Raw genomic sequence first — 26,340 nt, 5'->3', positions numbered from 1 at the left:
CCAAGAATACTCTACCCATCAAAATTATCATTAAGGATTGAAGGAGAGATCAAGAGTTTTTTTCTAGACAAGGAAAAAAAGGAGTTCATCACAGTAACCAGCCTGGCAAGAAATAATATTGAAGGAACTTCATAAAGCTGAAAAGAAGTGGCCTAATTAGTAACAAGAAAACATCTGAAAGAGTAAATCTTACTGGGAAAGTAAATATATAATTAAGGTAGTTTTATTTATTTTTGAGAGAGAGAGAGAGAGAGAGAGAGAACAAGCAAGCAGGGCAGGGGCAGAGAGAGGGGAACAGGGGATCCAAAGCGGGCTCTGCGCTGACAGCAGTGACCCAGGTGTGGGGCTTGAACTTGCAAACCGCGATGTCATGACCTGAGTCAAAGTTGGATGCTTAACTGACTGAGTCACCCAGGAGCTGCTGATTTTAGCTATTTAAGTAGATGTGAAGGAGTTTCTCCTTGTGGTTCTGATTTGTATCCCTAATGATTAACAATAGTGATAGTGTCTTTTCATATACTTATCAGGCATTTGTAGACCTTCTTGGGAGAAAAGGCTATTTTTTTTTTTTAATTATTTCTAGGAGAGAGAGAGAGACAGTGTAAGCAGGGGAGGGTCAGAGAGAGAGGGAGTCACAGACTGAAACAGGCTCCAGGCTCTGAGCTGGCAGTCAGCACAGAGCCCGACGTGGGGCTCGAACCCACGAACCGCGAGATCATGACCTAAGTGAAAGTCGGACACTTAACCGACTAAGCCACCCAGGCGCCCCAGAAAAGGCTATTTAAATTCTTTGCCCTATCTTAAAAATAAGTTATCTTTTTATTGGTGGGTTGTAAGAGTTCTTTATTTATTGTGTCACTACATGTTTCAGTAAATAAAATTTTATTTGAACTAGCCACATTCATTCATTTAGGTATTGTCCACAAAGCCTAAACTGTTTACAATGTGATCCTTTACAGAAAAAGCTTGTCAACCTCTGATTTAAAAATGAGGTTTTGGGAAAGAATTAAAGAAATACAATGGAAAAACCCAGATGGACCGTCCTGAAACAAATTCAATTGTTGACATAGGTAGCATTTCAAACCAGCGGTGGAGATGGGAGAATATGGACTAATCAGTTGATAGTGTAACAATAATTTCCTAGCCACTGAAAAGAATTAAGCTAGAATCCTATGTTATACCATCCACAAAAACTTTTTAAAAACCCAAAAACAAAACTATAAAAAGTGAGAATTAAATACAGAACACGGTTAGAATGTTGGAGCAGGAAGTAATTTTTCTCTGACATAAAAATTAAACACTTTGCTAGTATAAAAGGTACATAAATAAGGTTGCAAGAAAATAGTTGCATCCATATATAACAGAGAAATGAATAAGATATAAGGAGTTCCTACAAATCATTTCTTTTTAAAGTGGTAATGGATACAAATGGGCAATTTGTAAAGGAAAAATGGTCAATGCTCAAACTTTAAAGTCACTGGAGAAATGCAAATTAAAACAATAGGATATCAGTTTTTCACCCACACTACAGACACAATGATATAAAACCAGATAATGCTAAACACTGGCAAGATGCATAAAAAGTACTGTTGCCGAGAACAAACTGAGGGCTGATGGGGGTGGGGGGAGGGGAAGGGGAGTGATGGGCATGGAGGAGGGCACTTGTGGGGATGAGCACTAGGTGTTATATGGAAACCAACTTGGCAATAAACTATTTAAAAAAATATTTAAATATGGCTTCTCATGCTTCCAGCACCCAATTCTTGTTCTAGATATCTGTACTAGAGATATTCAATAAGAGGTATACAAAGACGCATTTACCAAAAAATGTTGGTTGTGAAAGTGCTTGTGATAACAACAAACCATAAACAATCTCAATGTCCATCAAAAGGAGCTTAACCAAATAAACTACAACAAATTCATATGACAAAAGATTGTGCTGCTATTAAATAACGAAGAACATCTCCATGTATTTACTTGGAGAGATCTCCAAATACACTTTGTTAAGAGAGATAAAAATCAGCTCTTAGAATGAAATTTACCGTTGTGATAATTATAATGAAATATTATTTTAATAATTCACTTTAAAAGTTGTGATGTTGATATTTAGTAACGATATGCATTCAGGGGATCTGAAAAAAATAAGCTCTTAGAAATGTTTTTAGAACTATACTATTGAAGAGTCTTTTAAAACTGCATATACACATATATGTATATAATGCACAGGGAAGATGGACGAAATGGTACACGAGAAGCTCTTGAAAGTAAACTCTGGGTAGGGAAATAAAATCTGGATGATGGTACTACTTTCACATTTTGCTTCTTAGATTTGCATAATTTTATCTTTATGAATATGTAGTTAAGTGTTAGTTGTATGGTGAAGAATAGAAAACAAAACCTATTAGACTCATATGTAATTTAAATAAACATATTGTGGCTGATTTTTTGAGTGTGTGCTTTTCCTTAGAAAATATGGAAATTTGTCTTTTAAAGTCCTAGAAAATATTTTAAGGTTTATAAAAGATGAATTATATACTACATGTCTTCAATTCTAAGACATTGATTTTAAGATACATCATCAATTTAATAATAGCTTTTCAAGAAAAAAGACACACAATCACACTGAATGTATAAAATGATTGTAAGATGCATTTTAACTTCACAAATGTTTTTAGATAAAATGACAATTATAATATGCATCACATTTTGCAGAAAGTATGGAAGTCAAAGCTTAATTTTCTCCTTTTGATGAATAAATACATGCTTGCAAATTGTTGAAAATCAAAGCCATATGCCTCTGGCAGGGATATTTACAGAGGAAAAAACAACCAAGGGAAAATCCACTATCCACTAAAAATCTCTGTGTGAGTGAAGCCTATTCCTCCTGAGTGTTGCAAGATCTCACCTTATTTGGAAATGGAAATTTGTTTGGTTCCACTTTGCCAGGTGCTTGAATAGCAGAAAGTGGTGGGAGCCAGGTCATCTCCTAAAGAGAGGGAAAAACAAACAGCACTGTAGTACAGGGATTATTTAAAGTCAGTAGCATATAAAACAGTATTCGAGCTTGCCTTAATGATACATGGAAGGGACAGGAATGAACAAGAGATGAATAAAGAATGAAAGGGATTTTTAAAAAAAGGATGTGAGACCCACTTTCATGATTTCTTTTCCTAATTTTACCAATTCTTGGTTCCAAGGGGCTATCCCCATGGCCCCTTTATATCTTAAAAAGATCTGCAAGGCTGCCCTATTTTTACTTCATTTAAGCTTCTGTGTAAAGGGACAACCCAGTAGTAAAAGCTCTATGGAAAATGCTGTACAAAGGGGGCTGCTTCTCTTGGACTTCATCCCACAAAATTTCACAGGATGTTTCTGAAGGACTGTACAAAGTACTTTTGACTTTAGAGTCATTATTACAGGACCGTTTTATTTTGTTCAAAACTAAAATTAGTCTGAGTTTCCATTAAGCCCCACACATCACTCTGGTCTTCATAAAAATTACCTTCATGAAGAAGTGAAAAAACATATCACATTTATGAAATAAAGAGAAAGAAGTGTCTTGCCATTTTTATAGCACAGTATTAGGAATACAACTTAAGCTCAATGCACAATCCTCTGTGGTATGTTTTTGACACACACAGTGCGCTGCACTGTTAGAGAAAGAGTGGCTGTTTAGTCACTGGTAGTTTTCTCCTCCAGTTCCGCCTCCTAGAAGGGATCTGCAGTCACTAAATGACTGTACGATTAAATTCAATCAATTTCTGATCACCAGGACACTTACTTGGAGTTTACAAGTAGGTTTTTAACCCTATTTTTTCCCCTTCCACCTTCAAACCCAAGCAAGCATAGAAACAGTAGTTGATCCGTTTTAAGGTAAATGAGAAATTCTTTTTAAGTGAAGACCATTTCTCACCTCTCTTGGAGAAAACGGATTCTGTCACGTTTTTCAAGTCAAAGAGATTCTTAAGGATGGTCTTGTGCCTTTTTTTTTTTTTTTTTTTTTTTTTTTGTAAATCTCCTCCTTCAATACCTTGGATAGTGCAGACCCACACAGGGAGAAGATAGAGAGTCAAACCCATCTGGGGAAGGATTTATTGACCTTATTATCATCTCACCCACCACGACACCTGTGCTGTAGGTGGTTTAAGCTTATATGCATTTGAGATGTCCCTTCCCCATTCTGCTGTTACCAAGGTTTCTTCAGTAGAAAGCAAAGGAAGATCCAGTGAACCTCTATGTCCCTCTCTCCACTGAACTCTGCTCCTCAAGTCTTTGTCAGTTCTATCCTGTATCTATCCCTTTTATCTCTTTTGAGGTTGTTATGCAGGACTGCTGAGTTTGTGTCCAGGAACAGAGCGGGTGCTCAGTATATTCTGAATGAACAGTATCTCTACAAAGTCTCTACCATCCTAATCATACCTTCATTACTTTTAACCTGAATTACTTTAATAGCTTCTTCATTGGTTCTTTCTTTTGCTATTATTAATCCATCCACTAGACTCCTGCCAACTTAATTTTCCTAGACTACAGATCCAGATGAAGAGCTTTACTGCTCCAAAATTTTCACATACCATTATATACATAACAAAATGATGATGACCATGGCAATGATAACTCTTGCTGTGCTTTCCAGTTTTCAGAGTACTTCCACACAAGTTTTAAAATTCACACTCAACCTTTAATTATTATTGCATCCATATTGCAGGTGAGGTAGTCAAAGCTCAAAGAAATTAACTGATTTGCTCAAGTTCACTCAATTCATAAATGCCACTGCTGAAATTTGCACATATATCTCATACCTCCAGCCCACTGTTTGTCTTCCACTTCACTGCATTTGCTCCTAAAAACCTCATCCTAGTATTCAAGACCTTCTACAACAAGGTCTCAGTTTTCGGCCTTGTGCCTTTTTGTTAATCTACACACACAGTATGTGTAAGAAAAACTACAGCCTCTGTTTTCACTTACACTATACCTTTGTGAATGCCCTGCCCTCATATGCTTTTTGGATTTCTATCCATCCATTTATGCTCATCTCAAACATCATCTATGTCTTGAGGCCTGTGCTGATTCCCCTTCCATTCCAATATATGATGGTTCCCTTCTCATTCTCCAAAGTACTTGTTTTTCTCCCTCACAGTAACTGTTAGATTCTTTTTTTGTCTTACAGTTTTTTAAAAATGTTTATTCATTTTTTTTTTGAGAGAGAGACGGAGCATGAGTGGGGGAGGGGCAGAGAGAGAGGGAGACACAGAATCTGAAGCAGGCTTCAGGCTCTGAGCTGTCAGCACAGAGCCAGACATGGGGCTTGAACTCATGAGCTATGAGATCATGACTTGAGCTGAAGTCAGATGCCTAACCAACTGAGCCACCCAGGCACCCCACAGTTTTATGAGTATATACCTCAATCTGCACATAACCATTTCTCCTCTTCTGATATCCTTCCCCCAAAGTAGAACAGAAATCATACTTAGGCATCTCAGTAATCTCTGTCAATAAAATTCAGATCTATTAAGCATAACCCTGTAAAGAAGGAATGAAAATTTCTTCAGAGAGGGATACTGCCTACTTGTCTTTGTGTAGACTGAAGCACATTATAAATACTAAACACTCAAAATTAACTCACTGAATTGAACTGAACACCCATATTTCAATGCAAAATTGCTAACTTTATTTTAATTGTAAGTATTTCTATGTGATTTTTCCAACTAATGAGTTCTGCTATATATATATATAAAGGAATGATGAAGACAAATGGGTTGCTTAAAACAATTAAATCTTTAGAATTAAAAAAGAGAATTTTTTATACAAACTATTTAAATATATACTTTAAAAATCAATATGCAAGGATTTTTTAAAAGATTGATCATCTATTTTATAAAAGTTCTCCATTAGGGTTAGATGGGAAAATTAAGAACAAATAGATTATTCCTATTTCCTCTTCTGTCACACTAGCTCAGGGAGCTTAGGTGAGTGACATCTTGAGTAAATTGTAGTGATTTCAAAACCACAGACTTAGGAATCAATCATATCTCAGCTTGTAGTATTTTAGAACCAGAGGAAATAGAGATGTTAATCTCATGGTTTAATCATGAAGATTAAATGAGATAATACATATAAGGAGCATAGCATGGTTCCTTTATGTTAAATCACTCAATAAAAGACATTACTGATTAATATCCAACCGAGTTTCAGAATTCTGGTCCCTAAACTGAGAAACAGAATTTCTCTCTTAGCTTTAGATATTAGGAGACTGAGATGAGAGAATATATAGGAAAGGTTTTGATAAAAGAATGAAGTATTATGCAAATGTAACCTTCAATTAAGCTAGTAATTATTAATACAAACTATATAGCACTAAAACAGATATTTAAAGCAATTACTATGATTTCTAAGAAAAATCATAATAATGATTCTTTATACTGTCCCTAACTTTTCTCATGGGAACAGGGCCTTGACATAATAATAATGAGATAAGATTCGTTTTTTTTAAAGCATTTAATTTATACCTATTTCTAGTAGTTTAAAATGTAAACAAAGGTAAAATGTTTCATAACTGCTAAAATTTCAGTTAGTTTGTCTCACAGCATATTCTTCACAGGAAAAGATCCCTACCCACTACTAGGTCATCAATCCCATGCCACTGTGCTCCTTACCTCCCCCACCGCCCCAACCCCCACTCTTGACTCCCTCACTTCAACCGTCCCATCATCAGTGGCTGTCCTACAGCCACTTCCTGGATCACAGGTAAGATAGGGAGAACTAATGTAGGGCCAATTACTCCAGAGTTTAGGTAGCTACCTTCTGATCTTCTAAAGTCCCCTGTCACTTCTTTGATCTACCTATCTTCCTTCCTTTTTGATTTTCTTGCCACTTAGGAATGAGATCACACCCTATTCCTCAGCTCTGAGAGGGCCTCAGTTTTGGGTTTAGGTTCCTTAGCCAACTGGTAGGATTAAGAACAAGACATATCTGTCTTAACACAGGCTTACCAGTCCCATCTCTCCAAGCAGATGTCTAGTTAGCCAAGGGACATATTTCAGGGTGTCTTCTTATTTCTTATATAGGCTTAAAATGCCAAGTCTCTTTATAGTAAATACACTCACTTTTCTGCTAAATGAAGGAGCAGATGGTTCAATGATAACAGTATAGAATACTGCATTTCATTAACTGTCCAACTTTTTTTTTTCTATCCCTTATCTACTGTTTTTTCTGAAGGCCATGGGGCATATGGGCCAGTGTCCATTTTCATGCCTATTGTACAGCAAGATTGACCCTGAGTCCCAAGAGTCCAGAGCTTAAAGGTGAGCAGACTTTCGTGTACTCATTTTGCACAAACCTCTCCCTCCCTGTAGCTTCCCACTTACTCTGGTGTCACCTGCATCAGCCTGTCCTAGGACAAAGGGTCAGAGATTTAGGGCATCCATTCATTAAGCAGTGTAGCTCTTTGTTATTCAAGGCAGTTGAATTTTAGCCTGAAATCTTAGTGTTCAAAATATATAGTACAAAGATCTGCAAAGTATATATAGTTTGCAAACAGAGGAAACTAGAAATTTTTTGAATAACATTTAAATCTCCCTATTAAAATCAGCAAATAGAGAAATACTTTCCCTGGTCTCTCTCCTTGCCTACTGTCTCCCTACTACAATCTATCTTGATCACTGTCACCCAAGTGTTTTATTTAAAATAGCTACTATGCCACACTCGCTCAAAAGCTTCCAGTGACTCTGGTCCAAGCATTCAAGATGCTCTGTCATATGGTGCCCTCAAGAAACACTGCAGTGTTACTGCTTGTTCCTTCTCTACATGTCCTCCCCCTGAGCCAGATGGGTTTATTTCTTGTCCTGCCCTAGGTTTTCCTATCCTGACACCTTTTTTTGGTTTGTTTTTCTTTTCATGTTTTTTCAGCTTCACTTATCTCTTTTTTCCTTCTCATCCCTCATTTCTTTATGAAGGTCACTGACCAGCCTGGTCCTTAGCAAGAGCCACACCCTCCACTCTCCATTACCGTGATCTACTGTGTCCCCTACTTAACATTTCCATGCTACCTGGGGCTGTGACTTTACCTTTCATGTATTACCACTATCAGATTATAAATTTATAACCCCTATGAGATTACAGTAAAACCTCTGTTTGTGAGTGTAATTCATTCCAGAAACATGCTTGTAATCCAAATCACTTATGCATCAAAGCAAATTTCAAGAACCATTGGCTCAGTTGTGATCATGTGATGTTCGGCATCACATACTACACATATTGTTCGGTATCACATACTACACATATACCACTCATTTATCAAGTTAAAATTTACTAGAAATGTTTGCTCATCTTGCGGAACACTCACAGGACAACTTACTCACCATCCAAGGTTTTACTGTATAACCTTTTTGAGGGAAAGGATTATGTCCTTTAAACTCTCTTGTAGCTCTCTGGAGGCCTTGCAAAATGGATAAAGTAACAGGAATTCATTTAATTTCCCTGGGATTCTCTTTTCTCTCCTAGAATGATGGCACCAATAAGCTATACTTGTCTTACCAAACACATATGATGGTTGCCAGGATTGAGAGAGACTGAATTTCTTCTTTCTCTTTCAGCAATGTTTCAACATCTGCTGCCAACTCAGAAGTCTGCTAAAACGGGGTGTCTACCTCCATGGGCCTGGCAGATGACCATAGCTAACTCCAGCATTCTTTGTGCTCAGAAACTCACTCTTCTCAAAATAAAACACTGGTTTAATTCTGTCACTTGGGAATAAAAATACAAAATGCCAAAGTCAACTTTTATGTATGGTGGTTGCTGCTGCAGATCAGAGCACTATTTTGTTTTCAGTTTCACACATATTATTCATGTTATGACACTCTTATCAGATAAGTGCTTCCAACAACAGAACAGTATAATAAAAATTACATATCCTTTAAATGCGGGTAGCTAACAAGAGCACTGTATCTGGTGAAAGGAAACACTCCTGAAGGCCCACACGTGGGATTCAGAGCATCAGCCTTTGAATAAGAAAAACTGGGAGAAGCACACAAATTCTTCCCTAATGGGGCCTGGGAGTGTATTGTAATTGTCAATCCATCCCTGGACTTTAAATAGCCTCCAGGGTCAAACTGGAAGGCTGGGTAGATTTTGACTCTGAATAAGCAGGCTGAAATTTCACCCTAAATCAACAAAAATTCAAGAACATCCGCATTTTGTTACTCTAGTAAAAGGACTTATAGTATGAAAAATAATAGTAAATATAGTGTAGTCATGTCCATTAAGAATAACAACAATCATTATTTTGATGGAAACACTACTCATGGAAAGCTTTTAGAAAAATAGTAGCTCCTGAAAAAGGAAAGTACTTTGTTCTATTTTTTTTTTTTTTTTACAGTACAGCTTAGGCTGCTAAAATTACAACTAAGCAAATAACCAATAAAAATGTGTAATTGTAGCATTACCAAAAATCATAGTGAAATCTTGTTTCTTCATATTGAAAACCCAGGGATATGTCCAATTTGGACTAAAATTGGCCTGAGAAGGGGATTCCCAGGAGCTGTATTTTCTGGTCTTATGCATGTCTCCTGGATAGAAGGATCTCATACTTGGAACACCAACTGATCTAAGCCATAGCCTTTTAATTTAAGGCTATCCCCATGTTCTCAATGAGGTTAATCATCAATGGATAAAAAGGAGGGTGTGCCACACAGGTAAAGATTAATGGCATGTATTTGAGAAGCAGCTTCAATTCAGCTTTCACAGACTGATGAAGACAAGGAGAACACCTGTGTTAGAAAATAATATGATCCCCATGGGCCTATGGGGGGAAGACAAGCACTTGGGACTGAAAAATACAAAAGCCTTCAAACTGGAAATTCCAAGGGCGTCTTAGATCTGTGCATCACACTTGCTCCTTTGGCCATGAGATTTTCGGTTCTCTGACACCGTATTGTGTCTGGCCTTCCATTATTTCCTTCACATGTAAAAAGTGTGATTTCTTGTAAGGAAATCCATCCTGTGCACTAGAGACCCACATCTTATCTCCCTGACTTCAGCATCCCTGTAAACTCTGGACTCTCCAATAAGGATTAGAGGACAGCTTAAGGATAAGAGGACTGACTGAACTCAAGATACAACTGCCATTCCAAAAATTTATTTCATGCTATATCCCTTCATTTTAGACTTTTCTGAAGATTTCTTGATTTAGATGCAGCTTTGTTGTTTTCCAGCATCTTTTGGGGCAGGAAAAATGGACATGATCTATTTTATTGTCTTGTTCCTCTGTGTTAAGAACATTCTCTGTTTTATCTATTTCCTTGGGACTTTCTGGAAAAATAAGAACCATACATTTCCATAATTTATTTTTAGATTCACCTGGCTTTCAACATTCATTTCTACCCCTGGGCTTAAAAATATTATAATTCTTATTCTTTAATTGTGGGCTGTTTCTAGAATTAACCATTGTGTTAAAATGTTAAAAGTAGTAAAATCACTGTGGGTTCTTGGAATTTAAAGAAGAGGGTTTTGATGTTGAGTGTACAGCTGTAGGAACTTAATGACTCTTGTTAAACCCAGGTGACAACTTCATCCCAGAGTTCCTGCTGCAACATACAGACACCTGCTAGTTTTCGAGGTTTTCTTAAAGGTTTTCTTAAAAACCTTGTGCTTATGCTGAGAAGCACTAATTAGTGCAATTTAAAGAGATGCTTTAAAAAAAAAAAGCATTTGGTGGGGCAGTAAGAGGATTTCCCAAATTCTGAATATGGGGCTAGTATTTTCTGTATCATCTCTTTTTAAATTTTTTAAAAAATGTTTATTTTTAAGAGAGAGAGAGAATGTGAGTGGGCAAGGGGCAGAGAGAGAGAGAGAGGGAGACATAGAATATGAAGCAGGCCTGAGGCTCTGAGCTGTCAGCATAAAGTTTGGTGTGGGGCTTGAACCCACAAATTGTGAAGTCATGACCTGAGCTAAAGTTGGGCATTCAAGTGACTGAGCCACCCAGGCACCCCTTTCCTGTATCATTTCTAAGAATAAGTCATATTAAGTCTAGGTTTATGAGAAGTGAGACAAATTCCTGACCAGCTCCTAAGAAAGGTCATGTTATTAATGATACCACTGTCACCTTATTTCTGCTCTACACAACACCTTTACTGTGATAGCACAACCAGAAGGTTAGCCCTCCTAATGGATGGATAGACTGTAATTAATCTTAGAACTAGCTGTGGTTTGCAATAATCAACCTGCTCTGTCATACATATCTAAGGGTAAAGAAGGTATTATTTGGGAAAGAAAGGAAGATTGTGGAAGTCAGAAGGGGAAGAGGGTGATGATTACATTCTTGGCCATGTTTTCCTCTTATTGTGTTCCTCAACCCCCTTCTACAGACAGATAATCATAAAAGTGCATTCGACAAAACCCATCCCTCAATTACAGAGAAGCATAATGGCAGTACAGGACAGGTTTGGAGTCAGCATCTGAGAAGCCACGTGTCATCTTGTCCCTGCCGTGAACCAGCAGAATGACCTTGGGCAAGTTTGCTTTTCTGATTATTGATGTGCTCATCTGTAAATTGGTGTTAATAATCCTATCTTGTAGGATTACTAAAAGGGTTAGCGACAAACAAACAGAGTGCATACAGTCTGGCAAAAAGTAGGTGCTCCACGGAAGGTGATTACAACTGTATCACTATCTTTATAATGAGCGTTGGCAGCTTTTGGCTTAGACATTGTGAAGAGATGGGGATCGCTATAGGAGAAGACATTTATGAGTTTGTTTTTTAATCTATTTCACTCTGTTAATTATTTAATATTTAACTGGTTAATTATTCATAGTCAAATAGAAGGGATAATGAAAGTGTGCTTATTAAACAATAATTTGCTTCCCTCACTCCTTTTGCCACTAACACACTATGTGCACAAAGAGGGGGGTGCTGTCTCATTGTCTGGTATTTTTCTCAAATGGGACAATTACTAATAAGCAGAATGCATTCTCCTTCCAAAAGCTGGTTTGGGGTTCTTAATAGTTTAGGAGCTTTGTTTTTATGCCTACAGACTACTTCTGCAGGTACTGACCTGAGAGCTCTTCGAAAATGATCCAAAGGAGGCAATGGGGATATGTGAATATAGAAACAGAAAGCTATGGGATCATGGTGGTAGGAGTTGACATCGAAGCAGGGCATAGAGCAAGGCAGGCAGCCTGGGTAAGAAGAGACCCAGAGGGCCACCGGGGCTAAGATAAAAGTCCCAGGTACAGTAGGATGTCTGGTTCCCCAGAGGGAAGGCAAGTCTCAGCAGCTGTGCTGCCCTCAGCCCAACCTTGCTGATGGTGTGCACACCTTTCTCCCTTTCAAGCCTTTTCCTAGCTAAGTTCTCATCGAACATGCAGGTTTCTGTCTATTAACTTCACCCAAGTATTTCTTCTCAGTTTGAGAGGCAATTTAGAAATCACTGAGTGGCATTGCCATAGTCTAGCAGGATGTCTCATTTTATGGATGAATGTAAAAGGCAGGATGACTTTACAAAAGACAGGAAATGTCTACTGAATATAATACTCCAGATACAGCAGCCAAATCAGGAAGAAGAAGGAAAGTTGGTTAGCCTTGGACAGACCATCTTTTTTTTCTTTTTAAACCATGAGGTTAATATATCTGGTTAATATATCCTGAAAAAGGAGAAGCAAAAGATTAAAATACTTCCCAGCAGAAGTGTATAGGTCTGTGAGAAAAGAGAAGTTAGGGCCAAAATAAAAACAGGATGATAACTACTTTTCATAGAAGAAAAGGCAATAAAAAAGACTGAGTTAGTATAGTTTGTAAAGAGCGTACCCCTTGGGAAAAGATATTCTGTGAAAACAAAGAAATGAAGATAAAAGATGAAGGCAACAAATTAATGATGTCTAAGGAAGATAAGATCCTGAACTCAGATGTCGTGTCTTTAAACGGGGAAAGAAAAGACCTTAAGGAAATTAGGAAGCAAAGATGATCTTGCAGACATCTCCATGGGGAGAAAGTGGGAAGGAAGGTTCAGAATACACAAAAGGAAATGGACAATCTACAAATTTGAGACAGATGTTTCTATTCCTTCATCCTGGCTGACAACACCAGACATAGTTTCCTGTCTTGAGAAGGGGTCTATAATCATGCTGAATAGTATATGACTAGTCAGACCAATCAATCCAGTTCTACTAGTGCATCCAGATGTAGATTCAATTGAACTCATTTCTAGCCATCTACTATGTACCAGGTGCAACACTATGTCCTGGGGATACAACACGGAATACAACACACATGGAACTGTGCACAGAATACAACATACATGGAATTGTGAGCACCAGTGGGACAGACAAGCAACAAGCAATGAACAATGAAAATACAATAAACCCATATTCCTCGCAGTTGCTATGTTTTTATTTCTTCTGGTTTTGTTTCTCTTGGAGCCACCCCAGCCATCAGTGCCTATTCTGGCCATAATGGATGCTGGTTGAGGTATCATATTTCTCATGGTTGTGGCATTGGTCTGATGGCAAAAAAGCATAGGTTTCTGTGTCAGACATCTAAGGGGCTACCTTGTGGAAAAAATTACATGTGACTTATGGAGACATGCAGCATAATTAGATGCAACTGGTTAAAGCTCTCAGGAAGAGTTTGGTTTCTATAAACTTTCTAACAATTTCTGACAATATTCCACAGGTTCCCTGTCCTAAGCACTGTTCCCAGCTGCAAATATGATCCCTGACCTCACGGATGCTACATCTGGCAAAAATGAGACAGACAGTAAACATGTGCACAACTTTATATAGCATTATATAACATAACACAATGCAATTTAAGTTAGCATAATAGAATATGATAGAACATAAGAACCATTAAAACTACTCAGTGGTAAATTAGCTATTTCTTAAAATGGTGAGCTACATATCTTGGAAGCATTTGAAATCATCACAGCGAGAGGTCTCTGGGAGTCCCAAGTCTGGAGTACCTACTTCTGATTAGATGGGGCCGCATGGTGGTGGTGGGGGGGGCGGGGGGAGAACTGAGGCAACCCCTGCCCTCTCTGTTTGTTTCTATTCCTGACTCAGTGAAGTTCTTAACTGCACATGTAATCTGTTAGGCTAGGGACACATGATTTCAGTTTAATTTTTAATTTAATTGAAAAATTATCTTCACTGCATCTTTCTGCTTACATAAATAATTATATGCTTCTTGTTAAAAAGTTAAACACTACAAAAATACAAAATGCAGGAGAGTGAAAGCCACACAGGATCCTAACACCTATAGATAATGCCCACAGTGAACTGCTTCAAGCACTGGGTACTTATCCAATTTTTATATACATATACAGGGATTATCCATATATTTTTAATAAGGTCATACTGTTGGTGACTTAATTATTTTCATTTTTCAATTCTTCTTCGCCCATACAACATATAAATGTACCTTCTTTTGAGGGACTACATAGGCAATCTACTGCTTAGAAGTACTATAGTTTATTTAATCTGACTGGAAGTATTATAGTTTATTTAATCAAATGATGGAGAGTTGGTTTGTTGCCTTTTTTCATGACTATAAACCATGCTTTTGAAACAATCCTTGTACATCAGTCTTCTCGTGGTTCTGTATTACGTCCAGAGTATAAATTCCTTGTATAGAATTTCTAGGTCAAATGGCATAAATATTTTAAATGCAAATATATTGTCAAATTGTTCTCCCCAAATGGTCTATTAATTTACATATCCTGTAACAGAATATGAAAGCCCCTGTTTCTAAAGACTTCCATGAATTCACTTTTCAAAAATCCTGTTTGCAGTGGCTATGGAACCAAGATGGTGGCATAGGAGATTGCTGAATTTTCCTCCTCTCATGGACACACTGAATATACACCTACATATGGAGCAATCTCCTCTGAGAGAAATCCAGGAACCAGATGAGTGAATCCTACATGCCAGGTGACAGATAAAATATCCACATTGAAATATGTAGAAAAGGCTGAGACTCAATGGTGGGGGAAAGGGAGAGAGGCAAACCATGAGAGACTCTTGAATGCTGACAAAAACTGAGGACTGATGGATGTGGGGGGGATGGATGGGCACAGAGGAGGACACTTGTGGGGATGAGCACTGGGTGTTATGTGGAAACTAATTTGACAATAAACTATTGGTAAAAAAGTAAAAAAAATGATGTATAGTAAAAAAAAAAAAAAAAAGGCTGAGATTCATGCCATAAATACCATCCCTGGCACAGCATAAAGTTGGGAGTGAACCGCTAGGTCCCAGCTTCTCTCTGAAGAGCAAATCGTCTAGATCACACAGCTAGCATCCCAAATTTGAAGGCTTCCATTTTAGGGATGGGCTGCCAAATCACCTAGCTCCAAAAGCCAACAGGGCTTGCATTCATGAGTCCCATAGGATTACAAAAAACAAAGAAGCAGTCATTAAGGTATACAGGAACATTTGTGGCTATACACCTGGGCAGTGCAGAGGTAGCAGGCAAAGACTTCCATCTCCCAGTTTCTTCCTGGATGGAATAAGAGTGCATACTTTCCCTGCCAGAGTGACTGGCTTCTGATCAATGTGCATCTAAGTGTTAACTACAATCCTCCCCTTTGGGACACTGAGAAGTCTTGGCACACTCTCAACTACTGGGAGCCACTAAGAGCAAAAAACGGCAGCTTGGACAATCACAAATGTTTGAAAGGTAACCAGGACACCCTAACATGTACCAATATACATTATGAGAATCCCAGAAAGAGAAAAGAGAAAAATGGGCAGAAAACTTACTTAGATAAATAATGACTGAAAACTTCTCTTAAGATGAAATATGAAACAGATATCCAGATCCATGAATCCCAGAAAGTGCCAAAGAAGATGAAGTTCCAAAGAAGAAGTTTCTAAAGAAACTCATGGTGACATACATTACAATAAACTGTCAAATGCTAAAGACAAAGAGAGAATCTTAAAAGCACCAATAAAGAAGCAACTTGTTACATACAAGGGAAACACCACAAGATTATCAACAGATTTTTTTTAGCAAAAACCTTGTGGACCTGAAGGGAGTGGGATGATACATTCAAAACGTTGTCACAGAAAAAAAAATCCTGCCACCTGAGAATACTCTACCTGACAAAATCCTTCCATCATCACTAGACCAGCCTTTCAAGAAATGTTAAAGGGAGTTCTTCAAGCTGATGGGAGGATTAATTAGTAACAAAGAAATACATGAGAGCATAAAACTCACTGGTTAAGATAAATGTGTAGTCAAATACAGAATACTCTAATCTTATAGTGGTGGTACATAAATTACTTAGAACTCTAGTATAAAGGTTAAAAGACAATCGTATTAAAAATAACTACAACAATGTGTTCAAAAAATGCACAATACAAGAGGATGTAACCTGTGAAAGAGAACCTGATACAATAAAATTCCTAGAAGAAAACACAGGGAGTAAGTTCCTTGACATTGGTCTTGGCAGTGATCTCTCAGTTTTGACACAAAAAGCAAAGACAATAAATGCAAAAATAAACAAATGGGACTCCATCAAACTAAAAGCACAGCAAAGGAAACATCAAAATGAAAAGAAAACTTCTGGCATAGGAGATTTGCAAACCACATATCTGATTAATATTCAAAATGTATAAGGAACTCATACAACCCAAATACAAAAAAACAAGTAATTCAAAGATATGAATAGATATTTCCCAAAAAAGACATACAGATGTACAACAGGTACATGAAAAGTAGCTCAGCATCGCTATTCATCAGAGAAATGCAAGTCAAAAGCACAATGAACTATCACCTCACATCTGTTAGGATGTCTATTCTAAAAAAGATTTCATCTCATGATGAAAAATGTTGGCAAGGATGTAGATTAGATGGAGCCCTTGTACATTGTTGGTGGGAATATAAAGTGGATTGCATCCAGCTAGTATGGAAAACAGTATGGAGGTTCCTCAAAAAATTAAAGTAGAACTACTATATGATCTAATAAGCTCACATTTGGATATTATATCTAAAGCAGATACATCATTATCTAAGACATATTTGTATTTCCATGTTCATTGCAGCATTATTCATAATAGCCAAAGAATGGAAACAGCCTAAGTGGCCATTGATGGATGAATGGAAAAAGAAATTGTGGTATGTATATACAATGGAATATTATTCAGCTTTAAAAAAGAGAAAATCTTGCCTTTTGTGACATAATTGATGGACCTTGAAGAAATTATTCCAAGTAAATTATACCAAACAGAGAAAGACAAATACTATTCAGCATCACTACAGGTAGAATCTAAAGGGAAAAAAAAGTTGGATACATGGAAACAGGGAATAGAATGGTGGTTACCTGAGGTTGGGGCTTGCAAAAAATAGGGAGAGGTTGGTAAAAGGGTACAAACTTTCACTTATAAGATAAATAAAGCCTAAGACCCAGATGTATAGTTGTTAATGATGTATTGTAAATGCTGTACTATATAAATGAAATTTGCTGAGAATAGAACTTAAGGAAAATAAATATGTGAGATGATGGAAGTGTTAATTGACTTCATGGTAGAAATCTTTTCACAATGTATATGTGTATATCATCATCATACTGGACTCTTTAAGTGTATTATAATTTTATTTGTTGGTTATACCTCAACATTTTTTACCTCATTGCTAATATATATTTATTTATTGTTTATTTATTTTTGAGAGAGAGAGAGCGCGCGCGCATATACGAGCAGGCGTGTGCTTGACTTTCCTGGGCCTTTGGTTTCTTGTCTGTGAATACAGTGAGAAAACAATCCAAAAATCAAAGAGTTGCCAAAGGAACTCTTAGACTCTTAGATGGAGCCTACCCCACTCAATCTCAAGAGCAACTGTGTACACACATAGCAAGATTCTTGCTGAAGTTTACACAGAAATTACCCAGCTACGTTCAGCTCTTCTGAGTGACAGAAATGGAAAGTATTTACACTGGAAACCTGGTCTCAATACACAGCCAAGGTCTTAATGTTCTCAGATTCTCTGGCATTTGCCTCTTCCCTTTTCTTGTTATTTCTTTTGTATCTCTTCAGGATGATGTGGTGACAATTTTTAAAAACAATTTGTTTTGATCAGCATCAAGTTATCTGGTTAAGCCAAGCACCATTTTTACCCCAAAGTTAAACAATCATGCTCTAATTCTTAAATTGCTTCCCTACCCTTGGGAAGTTCAAGTCCAAGTCTCTGGCATCTAATTCTAGAACCATCTATCATGAAATGTATTTGAGCACAAGGAAGTTAGGGCAACTGTAGCTAGGGGAAAGGTCATTAATCCCGATGCCAGATTAATCTTCCCTAAACACCTTTTCAAGCACGCCACCTGTCTCCTTAAGAGTCTGTTTAATTGAGAGGGCCCCTGATTGCCCATTAGGTCCCACTTCCCAATCTTGTCTCAGGCCCTGCCTGACTCTGACATGGCCAGCATGCTCCTTCCATTTAGCCAAGTCAGGTTCTCCCTGCTGCTCATAGTAAGGAGGTTCTGTGCATCTTGCCTTCAGGGCTTTGCTCAAATGTTGCCCATCTGCCTTCACTTTCCTGTCCACATCCTACCCTTCCATCACATATCAGTTCATGGCCCATACTGCCCAGGAAACATCTGCTTACATCCTCCTTTCCCCAACCTTTCCTTCCTCTGAACGTCTAGAACACTACCAATTAATTTATAGCACTAACACTCTGCCACTGAATGAGATTACAGATAAGCCTTTGGAGGGCTGAGACCCTCTCTTTTTGTTCATGGCTACATCTCCAGGACCTAACCTAATGCAGTGCCCATGGGAAGTACTTGCTAAACAATTCCTGAATGAATGAATGAATGAATGAATGAATGAATGATTACTTAGCATAGGAATGTGAGAAGGTAATGATTGTCAAACTACCATGCTATAACATACACTCATAGGATTTTTTTGCTGTCAAGCAGGTAAGTATTTGTTTCCAACAGTGCTGGGACACCTCAAATGTTTCTTAAATTTTTTCTTTGGGAGCTGTTCTACATTATGGTCCTTTTAATTCCTGGGGGAGGAGTGTGTGTGTGGAATCTCAGTGTAAAGAGTGGATATGAATTCAGAGAGAGTGGAAAGTCACTTAGAATCAAACCTCAATCAAGAGGCTAATCATAAGCTAAGGAGAGCTATTTTGGATTAAAACCCAAGTAGGACGCTGGTTGCCTCATCCTCCTTGCTCTGAAGAAGAAAGTAGTTCCAGGAATGCTGGAGAGATGACATCATGAGAGTGTTTAACTTCACCTTCAACATGACTTTTTGAAGGATGAGTGATGCCTTCAAATGAATTAAAAATATCCCAGATGAGTATTTCTTTTAAAGATGAACCTAGCAACTAAGCACATAGTAGGAACTAAATCAACACCCACTTATCTAATTTTATTAAAGGCTATAGTTTGGTTCTGTGCAAATATGAACTTTAAAATAAATTTGATGCACTTGTTGGGATGAGCACTGGGTGTTATATGGAAACCAACTTGACAATGAACTATTTAAGAAAAATAAACAAATTTGATGCTTTAAAAATACCAAGTTTCTATGGAACTATAAAACAATGCAACAATAGGAAACACAAGAAAATGCATGGGTACCTCTGTAGAGGAAGGAAAGTGTGGGGGATTTTTAAATTACAATTCTCAGGGGAGGGGTTCAAATTACACTAAGAAAAGGAATGTACTAGATGTTTCTGGAGTTTATTATAATTGTATCTTTTTGGCTCCTAACAAAGAACCAGCAGCAGAATCAGGATTATTTTGGACAAATTTCAAGAAATTAAAACAAAGGTTAAAAAAAGAAGAAGAATAGAGGTCAGTCTGTTTACCTAGTACAGACAGATGGTTGTATTTATGTAGTTAGACTAGTAATGCAGAAAGACTTCCAAAGTTCCATGAGGCACATTTGCCAAGAGAATGCCTCAGGTTGGCAGAAGGTAGAAACCCTGTATTGGGTAAATATTTAGCAACATTGATGAATTTTTAACACTAATATCTCATTTGCAGTGGAATAGCTTTATGGTCTGAAATCTCTTTCCCCATTCTGTTTTATAAGTGATGATAAAAATCAAAACATAATCACCTGTCGAGGATGAATCCTGCACCTGTGAAACTACATTTCAAGCAAACCAGCTTCCTAATTACAATGGAGAGGGAACTGGCACAAGGAAGCACACTTTTCCCACCATTCCTGCAGTGGGCTGCAGGCTCTCAGATGACGGGCTGTTGGTTAAACCATGAAAAACTGCTAAAATCATCTTTTGTTATTCCTGTCTGCACAACAAATAACTTTGTCTGGGGCTCAATGGTAGATCCCAGCCAAATTGATAGGGCTCAGCTCTGAGGCAGTTAAGAGCAGCCCTACCTGAGGTAGAAACCAGAACACCAGGAGTGTCATGATCATGGTCTATGGAATTTGGTGGCAAGTTGGCCAGTGAAGGGCACTGGGCTGAGCGTGTTAAGGAGCATGGTAAATAGGAAACACGAACTCTGCTGTAAGGGGGCTTACAGTGCAGTTGGGAAGGTGGAAATCTACAAACACATGTAGACATTAGTAATACAGTCCCTTGGGCAAGTGTGGCAAACTCCAAATGCAGGATGGGCAGTGATGCTTGGAGCTGAGCAAGGCGGCAGTATTCATTGTGAGCTGGTGTGTTCAGTAACACAGCCAGTAACAGAAGGTGAGACCTAGGTAATCTTAGGAACAGGTTGGTGGGGTATTTGAGCAGAGGTGAGGGGGGTTAAGTGGAAGTCACCTGGGCTTGAATGGAGAGCTGAAGAGACCAATGAGCATGGTCTCCACAGGGATTTGAATGCCAGAGTGTGCCATGGAGGGTGGGTTGGCAGTGGTAGGTTATGAGGGTTTGAACGTGGAGGGTCAGACATGCCAGGTGCTGTCTCGTGCAAAGCAACTTGGCGATTGTGTGCCAGACAGTTTTGGATGGGGGACGGCGGGAAAGAAGGCAGCCTTCTGGGGACAAAAAGCTTTTTAAAACAGTTGAGAAATGTAATTACAATAGACTAGGAAGGAGAAGGTGACGGGAAAAATCAGATGTTTTAGCAGCAGAGCGAGGAACTGCTTTTACAGGGTACAAAGTCTACAGGGCCAACTTCTCATCTTATATCAGGTTTCTTCAAAGGCAGATTATTTAAGGGCATGCCCCACCCAGGCTTGGATGATGACTGTGAGGGGGCAACCATGCCCCACCTCAGCTCCTAGATCCCTGCCCAGCCCAGCCCTGCCCTGGGTGCTGCCAGGGTACCACAAACTCTCCTTTGCTCTCCCATGTTCTTCTGTTATTACTGCAGACAGGAGTGGGCCTGGTCAATTTGAACTTGAATTAAACAAACAAGAAGGAATACCAACCTGCCTGATTTATTCAGCTGCATTTAGAGGCTTAATATGGTTTTTGTCTGGGTTGTAGCCATATAGAAGGAATATAAAACATAGCCCTTCCCCTAAGAAGACCTGCATTTAGAATCTGGAGGCCGAGTGAACACACATCAGTTATTGAGTGTCGCAAAATGGCATGTAACTTGTGGCAATCTTATGTATTTTAGATCATAGGGGCTACAGGACTTTAGAGACATTTAAAATCTGTGACCAAGTAATTTTAAAAGGCATAAAGAGCCCCAAAATGAGCAGAGCAGCCTTGTTTAAAGAACGCTTGCTCTTCCCTTATTGAGAATAAGACTTTAAAACGAAGGAAATGTTGGGCTCTGAGGAAGACAGAAAGTATCTGAATTGACGTACAAAGAGTACAAGGAATGACCAATGCAATCACTGAGTCACCTTTTTTTAAAAATTTAATTATTTTTTTAAAAAGTAGTTTATTGTCAAGTTGGTTTACATATAACACCCAGTGACTGAGTCACCTTTAACTGCAATTCTGATCACAACTAAAATCACAATTCAAGGGAGAGATTAATAAGTTCAGCTCCCTGGGCTACCCGAGAAGAGCACGAATATTTAATATATTTTCAAAGGCGCCATGTACCAAATGCACACTATGTGCCAAGAACCATGCCAAGCACTTCCTCTACATTTATCTCAGGTAATCTCAGAGCAACTGTGAGGTAAGCACTACGTTAAAGATGAGGAAACTGAAGATTTGAGAGGTTAAATAACTTGTCCAGGGTCTCGAAGCCAGGAAGTAAAGGAGCAACTCCTCCACCTGTCTCTAAGCCACCAGTCTCTGTGCCTACCTCCCCAGTGGGGGTGGGACTGTGGCTGCTGAAACAGCTCCCACTGCCCTCAAGCAGGGGATCTCTGTGGTTCCACAGTGTATGCTTTCAGAGGGGACATAGACCCCATTTTGTCTCTCATTCTTTGAAACATGGAGAATTTGACTTTTCAGGGGAAAATTTCCACTCTTACAATTTTATAAGCCTAGATAGCTGCAGGGATCTTGGTACTTTCAGATATAGACTGTTGGGAAGGAGTGTATTTGACGGTAAGGGGGAGTCTGGACAGCAAGTCATCTTTGGCCTAGAGCAAGGGGTCTATGATTTTCTGACACAATCAAGGCTTCAGGTAGGTTGTAGCTTTGGTGCCTCTGTTTCTACACTAACATTTATTGAGAGCCTCATGCATGTGAGGCCTTGTGCTAAGTTCCTACACAGGTCACACATCCTCCCATTTACCTGCTTCCTTCACGGAATGTCTTAGGAAAGTGCTCCAGGGGTTCTCAGTTCTTTTTGCACAGAGAAAGCCTTCCATTCCTCCAAAAGCATTGTCTTGGCCCTACCTGACTTCAGGTTTGACATCCAAGGTTCCTATCTGTGAGCCTTAAATCAGCTGTGTCACCAGTGACGCAGTGAGACCCCAGACAGTGGGCGTCCACAGACTGACCATGCTGGGCCCTAGGCCTGAATGCTGAGTCATGGGGGAGTGGTTTGCCCGCTTTTCCTCAAGGAGGAAAGGCACTGCACTGGATACCTGTGCCTTTGCTTTGCCATGGTTGGGTTAAGCATTCCTACTGTCTAGCCCTGTAAGCTTCTCCATTTTTTTTGAAGCTTATTTATTTTGAGAGAGAGAGAGCAGGAAAGGGACAAGAGAGAGAGAGAGGAAGAGAGAGAATTCCAAGCAGGTTTTGCAATGCCAGCACAAAGCCTGATGTAGGGCTCGAACCCATGAACTATAAGATCATGACCTGAGGTGAAATCAAGAGTCAGACGCTTAACCGAGGTACCCAGGCACCCTTAATGGCTTCTCTGTTAAAGCACAAGTCTGTTGGGTTTTCCTGTGTCCCCACTACCTGAGCACACTTTTCCTTTCTTCCTCTCCATCTAGTCTGCTGCTGCTCCTCCTCAGCTCTCATTTCCTACAGGTCCATGGTTTTTTCCTGCATCTTAACACAGTTCCTAGCCTTGAGTATGCATCTACCAAGACCATTTTGTGAGAGCGTCTCTGTGTGTGTCACTCATGCACATACACAGAACTTAGAAAAGCTCCATTTCAGCAGTCTCTTCTCAAACATTTCAGTACAAAGATTGTTGCAATGTGTGGTTTCTAGAACTTCTTGACAAGGAAATGCCTAAATATTTTTGTTTTTTAATTAAACTCAGTACTACCTTTAAATAAACATATTGCAGTTAATAATCAGGGAAAAATGACATTTAAAACTGTATAGCCCCTCCTTAGGAACCATCCTGAATTTAGTGATGACAAAAGACACACTGAGGAAAATTCTCATTAGACTTTGACTGATGAAATGGTGGAATGAATTAGGAACTCTACTGGTGGCTAACTTCACATGTTCAGCAATGATGGTGTTAAGGATCTTAAGTCATTTCCAATTCTGGTTGCTACAGAAAAACATGTTGATCCATGACTCCCAGAACTTGGAATTTAAATAGGCTTTGGGGGAGAGGAAAAGATGATAATGAGGCTCTAATTGACCACATATGGTTAGGGCAAGAGGCACTTATTGCAAAACTTAACTATATTTCCTATGTAAAAGCTCTTTTTGTTATTTTTTGGCCTCAACTGTCTACCTATCTATACTCTCTGTCTCCACTTTCTCTCCTCAGTCTCCCAATTCCAGCCACACTGAGCACTGCTCTGGCATTCTCAGTGCCGATTCTCAGTCTCCATCTAACTGGCCCTCTCAACACTCTTTTAGTTGATAATTCTCTCCTTCATGATCACTCTCCACTTGGTCATTGAATCACTTTCTCTTAGTTCTTCTTCCTAACAGGGACTCCCTCCCAGTTTCCTTTGCAAGAGGATTGTGTGAACCAGGGCTCAGCCCTTCAACTACTTCTCTTTTCCAAGTATACTTATGTCCTAGATAATCTCATCCTGGCCCAATTTATCCTGCTAACCTATACCTTTCTCCTGAATTCCAAACTTGTATACTGAACTGCTTCCCATTTACTGCCACTTGGATATCAGAATAGCACCTCAATTTAATACATTTAAAACTGACCACAGGCCTTCTTTCCCCACACCCTTCCCCATTTTAGTCAATGGCAATTTCATCCTTCCGCACACTCAGATCAAAACCTTGGAGTCATTTTGACCCTTCTCCCACACTGAACATTTAGTCTATTAGCAAATCCTGTCAGCTCAACCTTCAAATTGTATCTGGAATCTAATCACCTGTACCATCCACTGCCACCGTCCTGGTATATGCCACTCTCATTTCTTATTTCAATTTTACTAAGGTTTCTTGCTTCCATCCTTGTCCCCTGACAAGTCTCTTCTCCATACATCAGCCAGAGGGATGTTTTAGGTGAATGCTGTAACAATGATACTTCAGAAATGGATCAGAGTGATCTTAAAAACACACACACAAAGCTGATCCTGTAACTCCTCTGATGAAAACCTTCCAATGACTGCCTATCTCATAGAGAATAAAACCAAGATCCTTATAATAAACTATAAGATCCTATATGATCTGGCCTCTGGTTATCTCTAGGACTTAATTTCCTTTATTGTCTCCCTACTTATTCCACTCTAGCTACAATGGCCTCCTTGCTATTTCTCAAATCAGCTCGTGCCTTGGGGCCTTTGCACTTGCTGTAATCTTAGCCTGCCCACTCTACTCCATGATAGCAATCCTGTTCCCTCATTTGTTAGGTCTCTGCGCCATTATCACTTCCACAGAGAGGGTTCCTTGCCTGCCCTATCTTAAGTAACACTTGCCCCACTGCTCCTTGTGCCCTCACTCTGCCTTCTCCTTCTTAGCACTTATGACCTACCTGACATTTATATATTTTCTGATGTTCTTGTCCCCATCTAGTAATATGCAAATTTCTTAAGAACAAAGAATTGTCTCTTTTTAGTTTACTGTTATATTGTGGAGTAGCTATCAGTAAACAATGACCTCCAGACCAAAGTGACTGACCAATATATTACCTGTTTCTTATAAATGAAGTTTTACTGGGACATGCCTGTACCCATGTATTCATTATGGCTGTATGGCTGCTTTTGTGCTATTAAGGCACAATCGAGTAGCTGCAAGAGACTGTATAACCCCCCAAACCTAAAATATTTACCACCTTTATGGTCCTTTATGGAAATATTTTGCTGACTCCTGTTTTGAGAAGTCCATACTGGTCTATGGTAGAGGCACTGAACACACTTGTTCAATGAATGAATGAATGAATGAATGAATGAAAGGAAAAAAGAGGCCAAGAAGTTGGGTTAAGTAGTGCCATTTGCATTAACCAAGTATAGCAAAATATCAATAGTGATTTGAACTTAATAAAATCCGAATATATACAAAAGATATTTTCTAATTCTGTTTCCTGTAAACTGGGAATACAAAGTAGTTTCTCTCATGTGACGTGAGAGAAGTGCTAAGATGGATACTGTAGGCCTGGGTGACATTGAAGCCCAGGTAGGGCTTTATTATCTGCATGACTTCAGTGCAAACAAATATGCACACACCGAAAACTGTGGCTTCAGAAACCAGGAAGGAAAGGTATTTATTCCTTTTCCTTCTTTATTTTAGCCAATGTTTTGATTTTCCACTTCCCCTTGGGCCTGAAGACAGTTGTCTTTTGGATTTAGGTTCCTCACATCATAACACCTGTATACAGAGGGCACTTGAAAGGCTTAAAGTAGATACTACCAAAAGCCCTGTAGCTTAAACATCTGTAAATGCTAGTAGTGAACATTGTAAAATGAAGAAACAGGATTCCAGGTTTATGATGTTATTTTTTTTAAGGTACTAATTCTGCCAGCATGAGAAAGAGGAAGAAAGAGAACCCAAAAAGGAAAGGTCAGTGTTAGAATTTTAAAAGACAGTACAAAGCCCCCACTGAACATGTAGGGGACACACTGCCCGAGCTGTGACCTTTGTTGTCGCTGTAGGACAAGGGACCTACAGTGACCCTGCAA

At 38.8% G+C, this 26,340-nt stretch overlaps 1 protein-coding gene across 1 annotated transcript in view; it reads right to left on the bottom strand.

Moving 5' to 3' along the window:
- Nucleotides 1–26,340, bottom strand: part of AFF3 (ALF transcription elongation factor 3) — a 434,327-nt gene that overhangs the window by 189,650 nt on the left and 218,337 nt on the right. Inside the window, exon 8 of the mRNA XM_077749191.1 lies at nt 2,906–2,986. Within this exon, the coding sequence (XP_077605317.1) occupies nt 2,906–2,986 (81 nt within the window). The remainder of the gene's footprint in view (nt 1–2,905; nt 2,987–26,340) is intronic.

The sequence above is a fragment of the Crocuta crocuta genome, unplaced genomic scaffold (genome assembly GCF_008692635.1).
Source record: "Crocuta crocuta isolate KB4526 unplaced genomic scaffold, BGI_CrCroc_1.0 scaffold118, whole genome shotgun sequence".
In the NCBI taxonomy this organism is placed as follows: Eukaryota; Metazoa; Chordata; class Mammalia; order Carnivora; family Hyaenidae; genus Crocuta; species Crocuta crocuta.
This window is presented reverse-complemented; position numbering and strand designations above follow the sequence as displayed.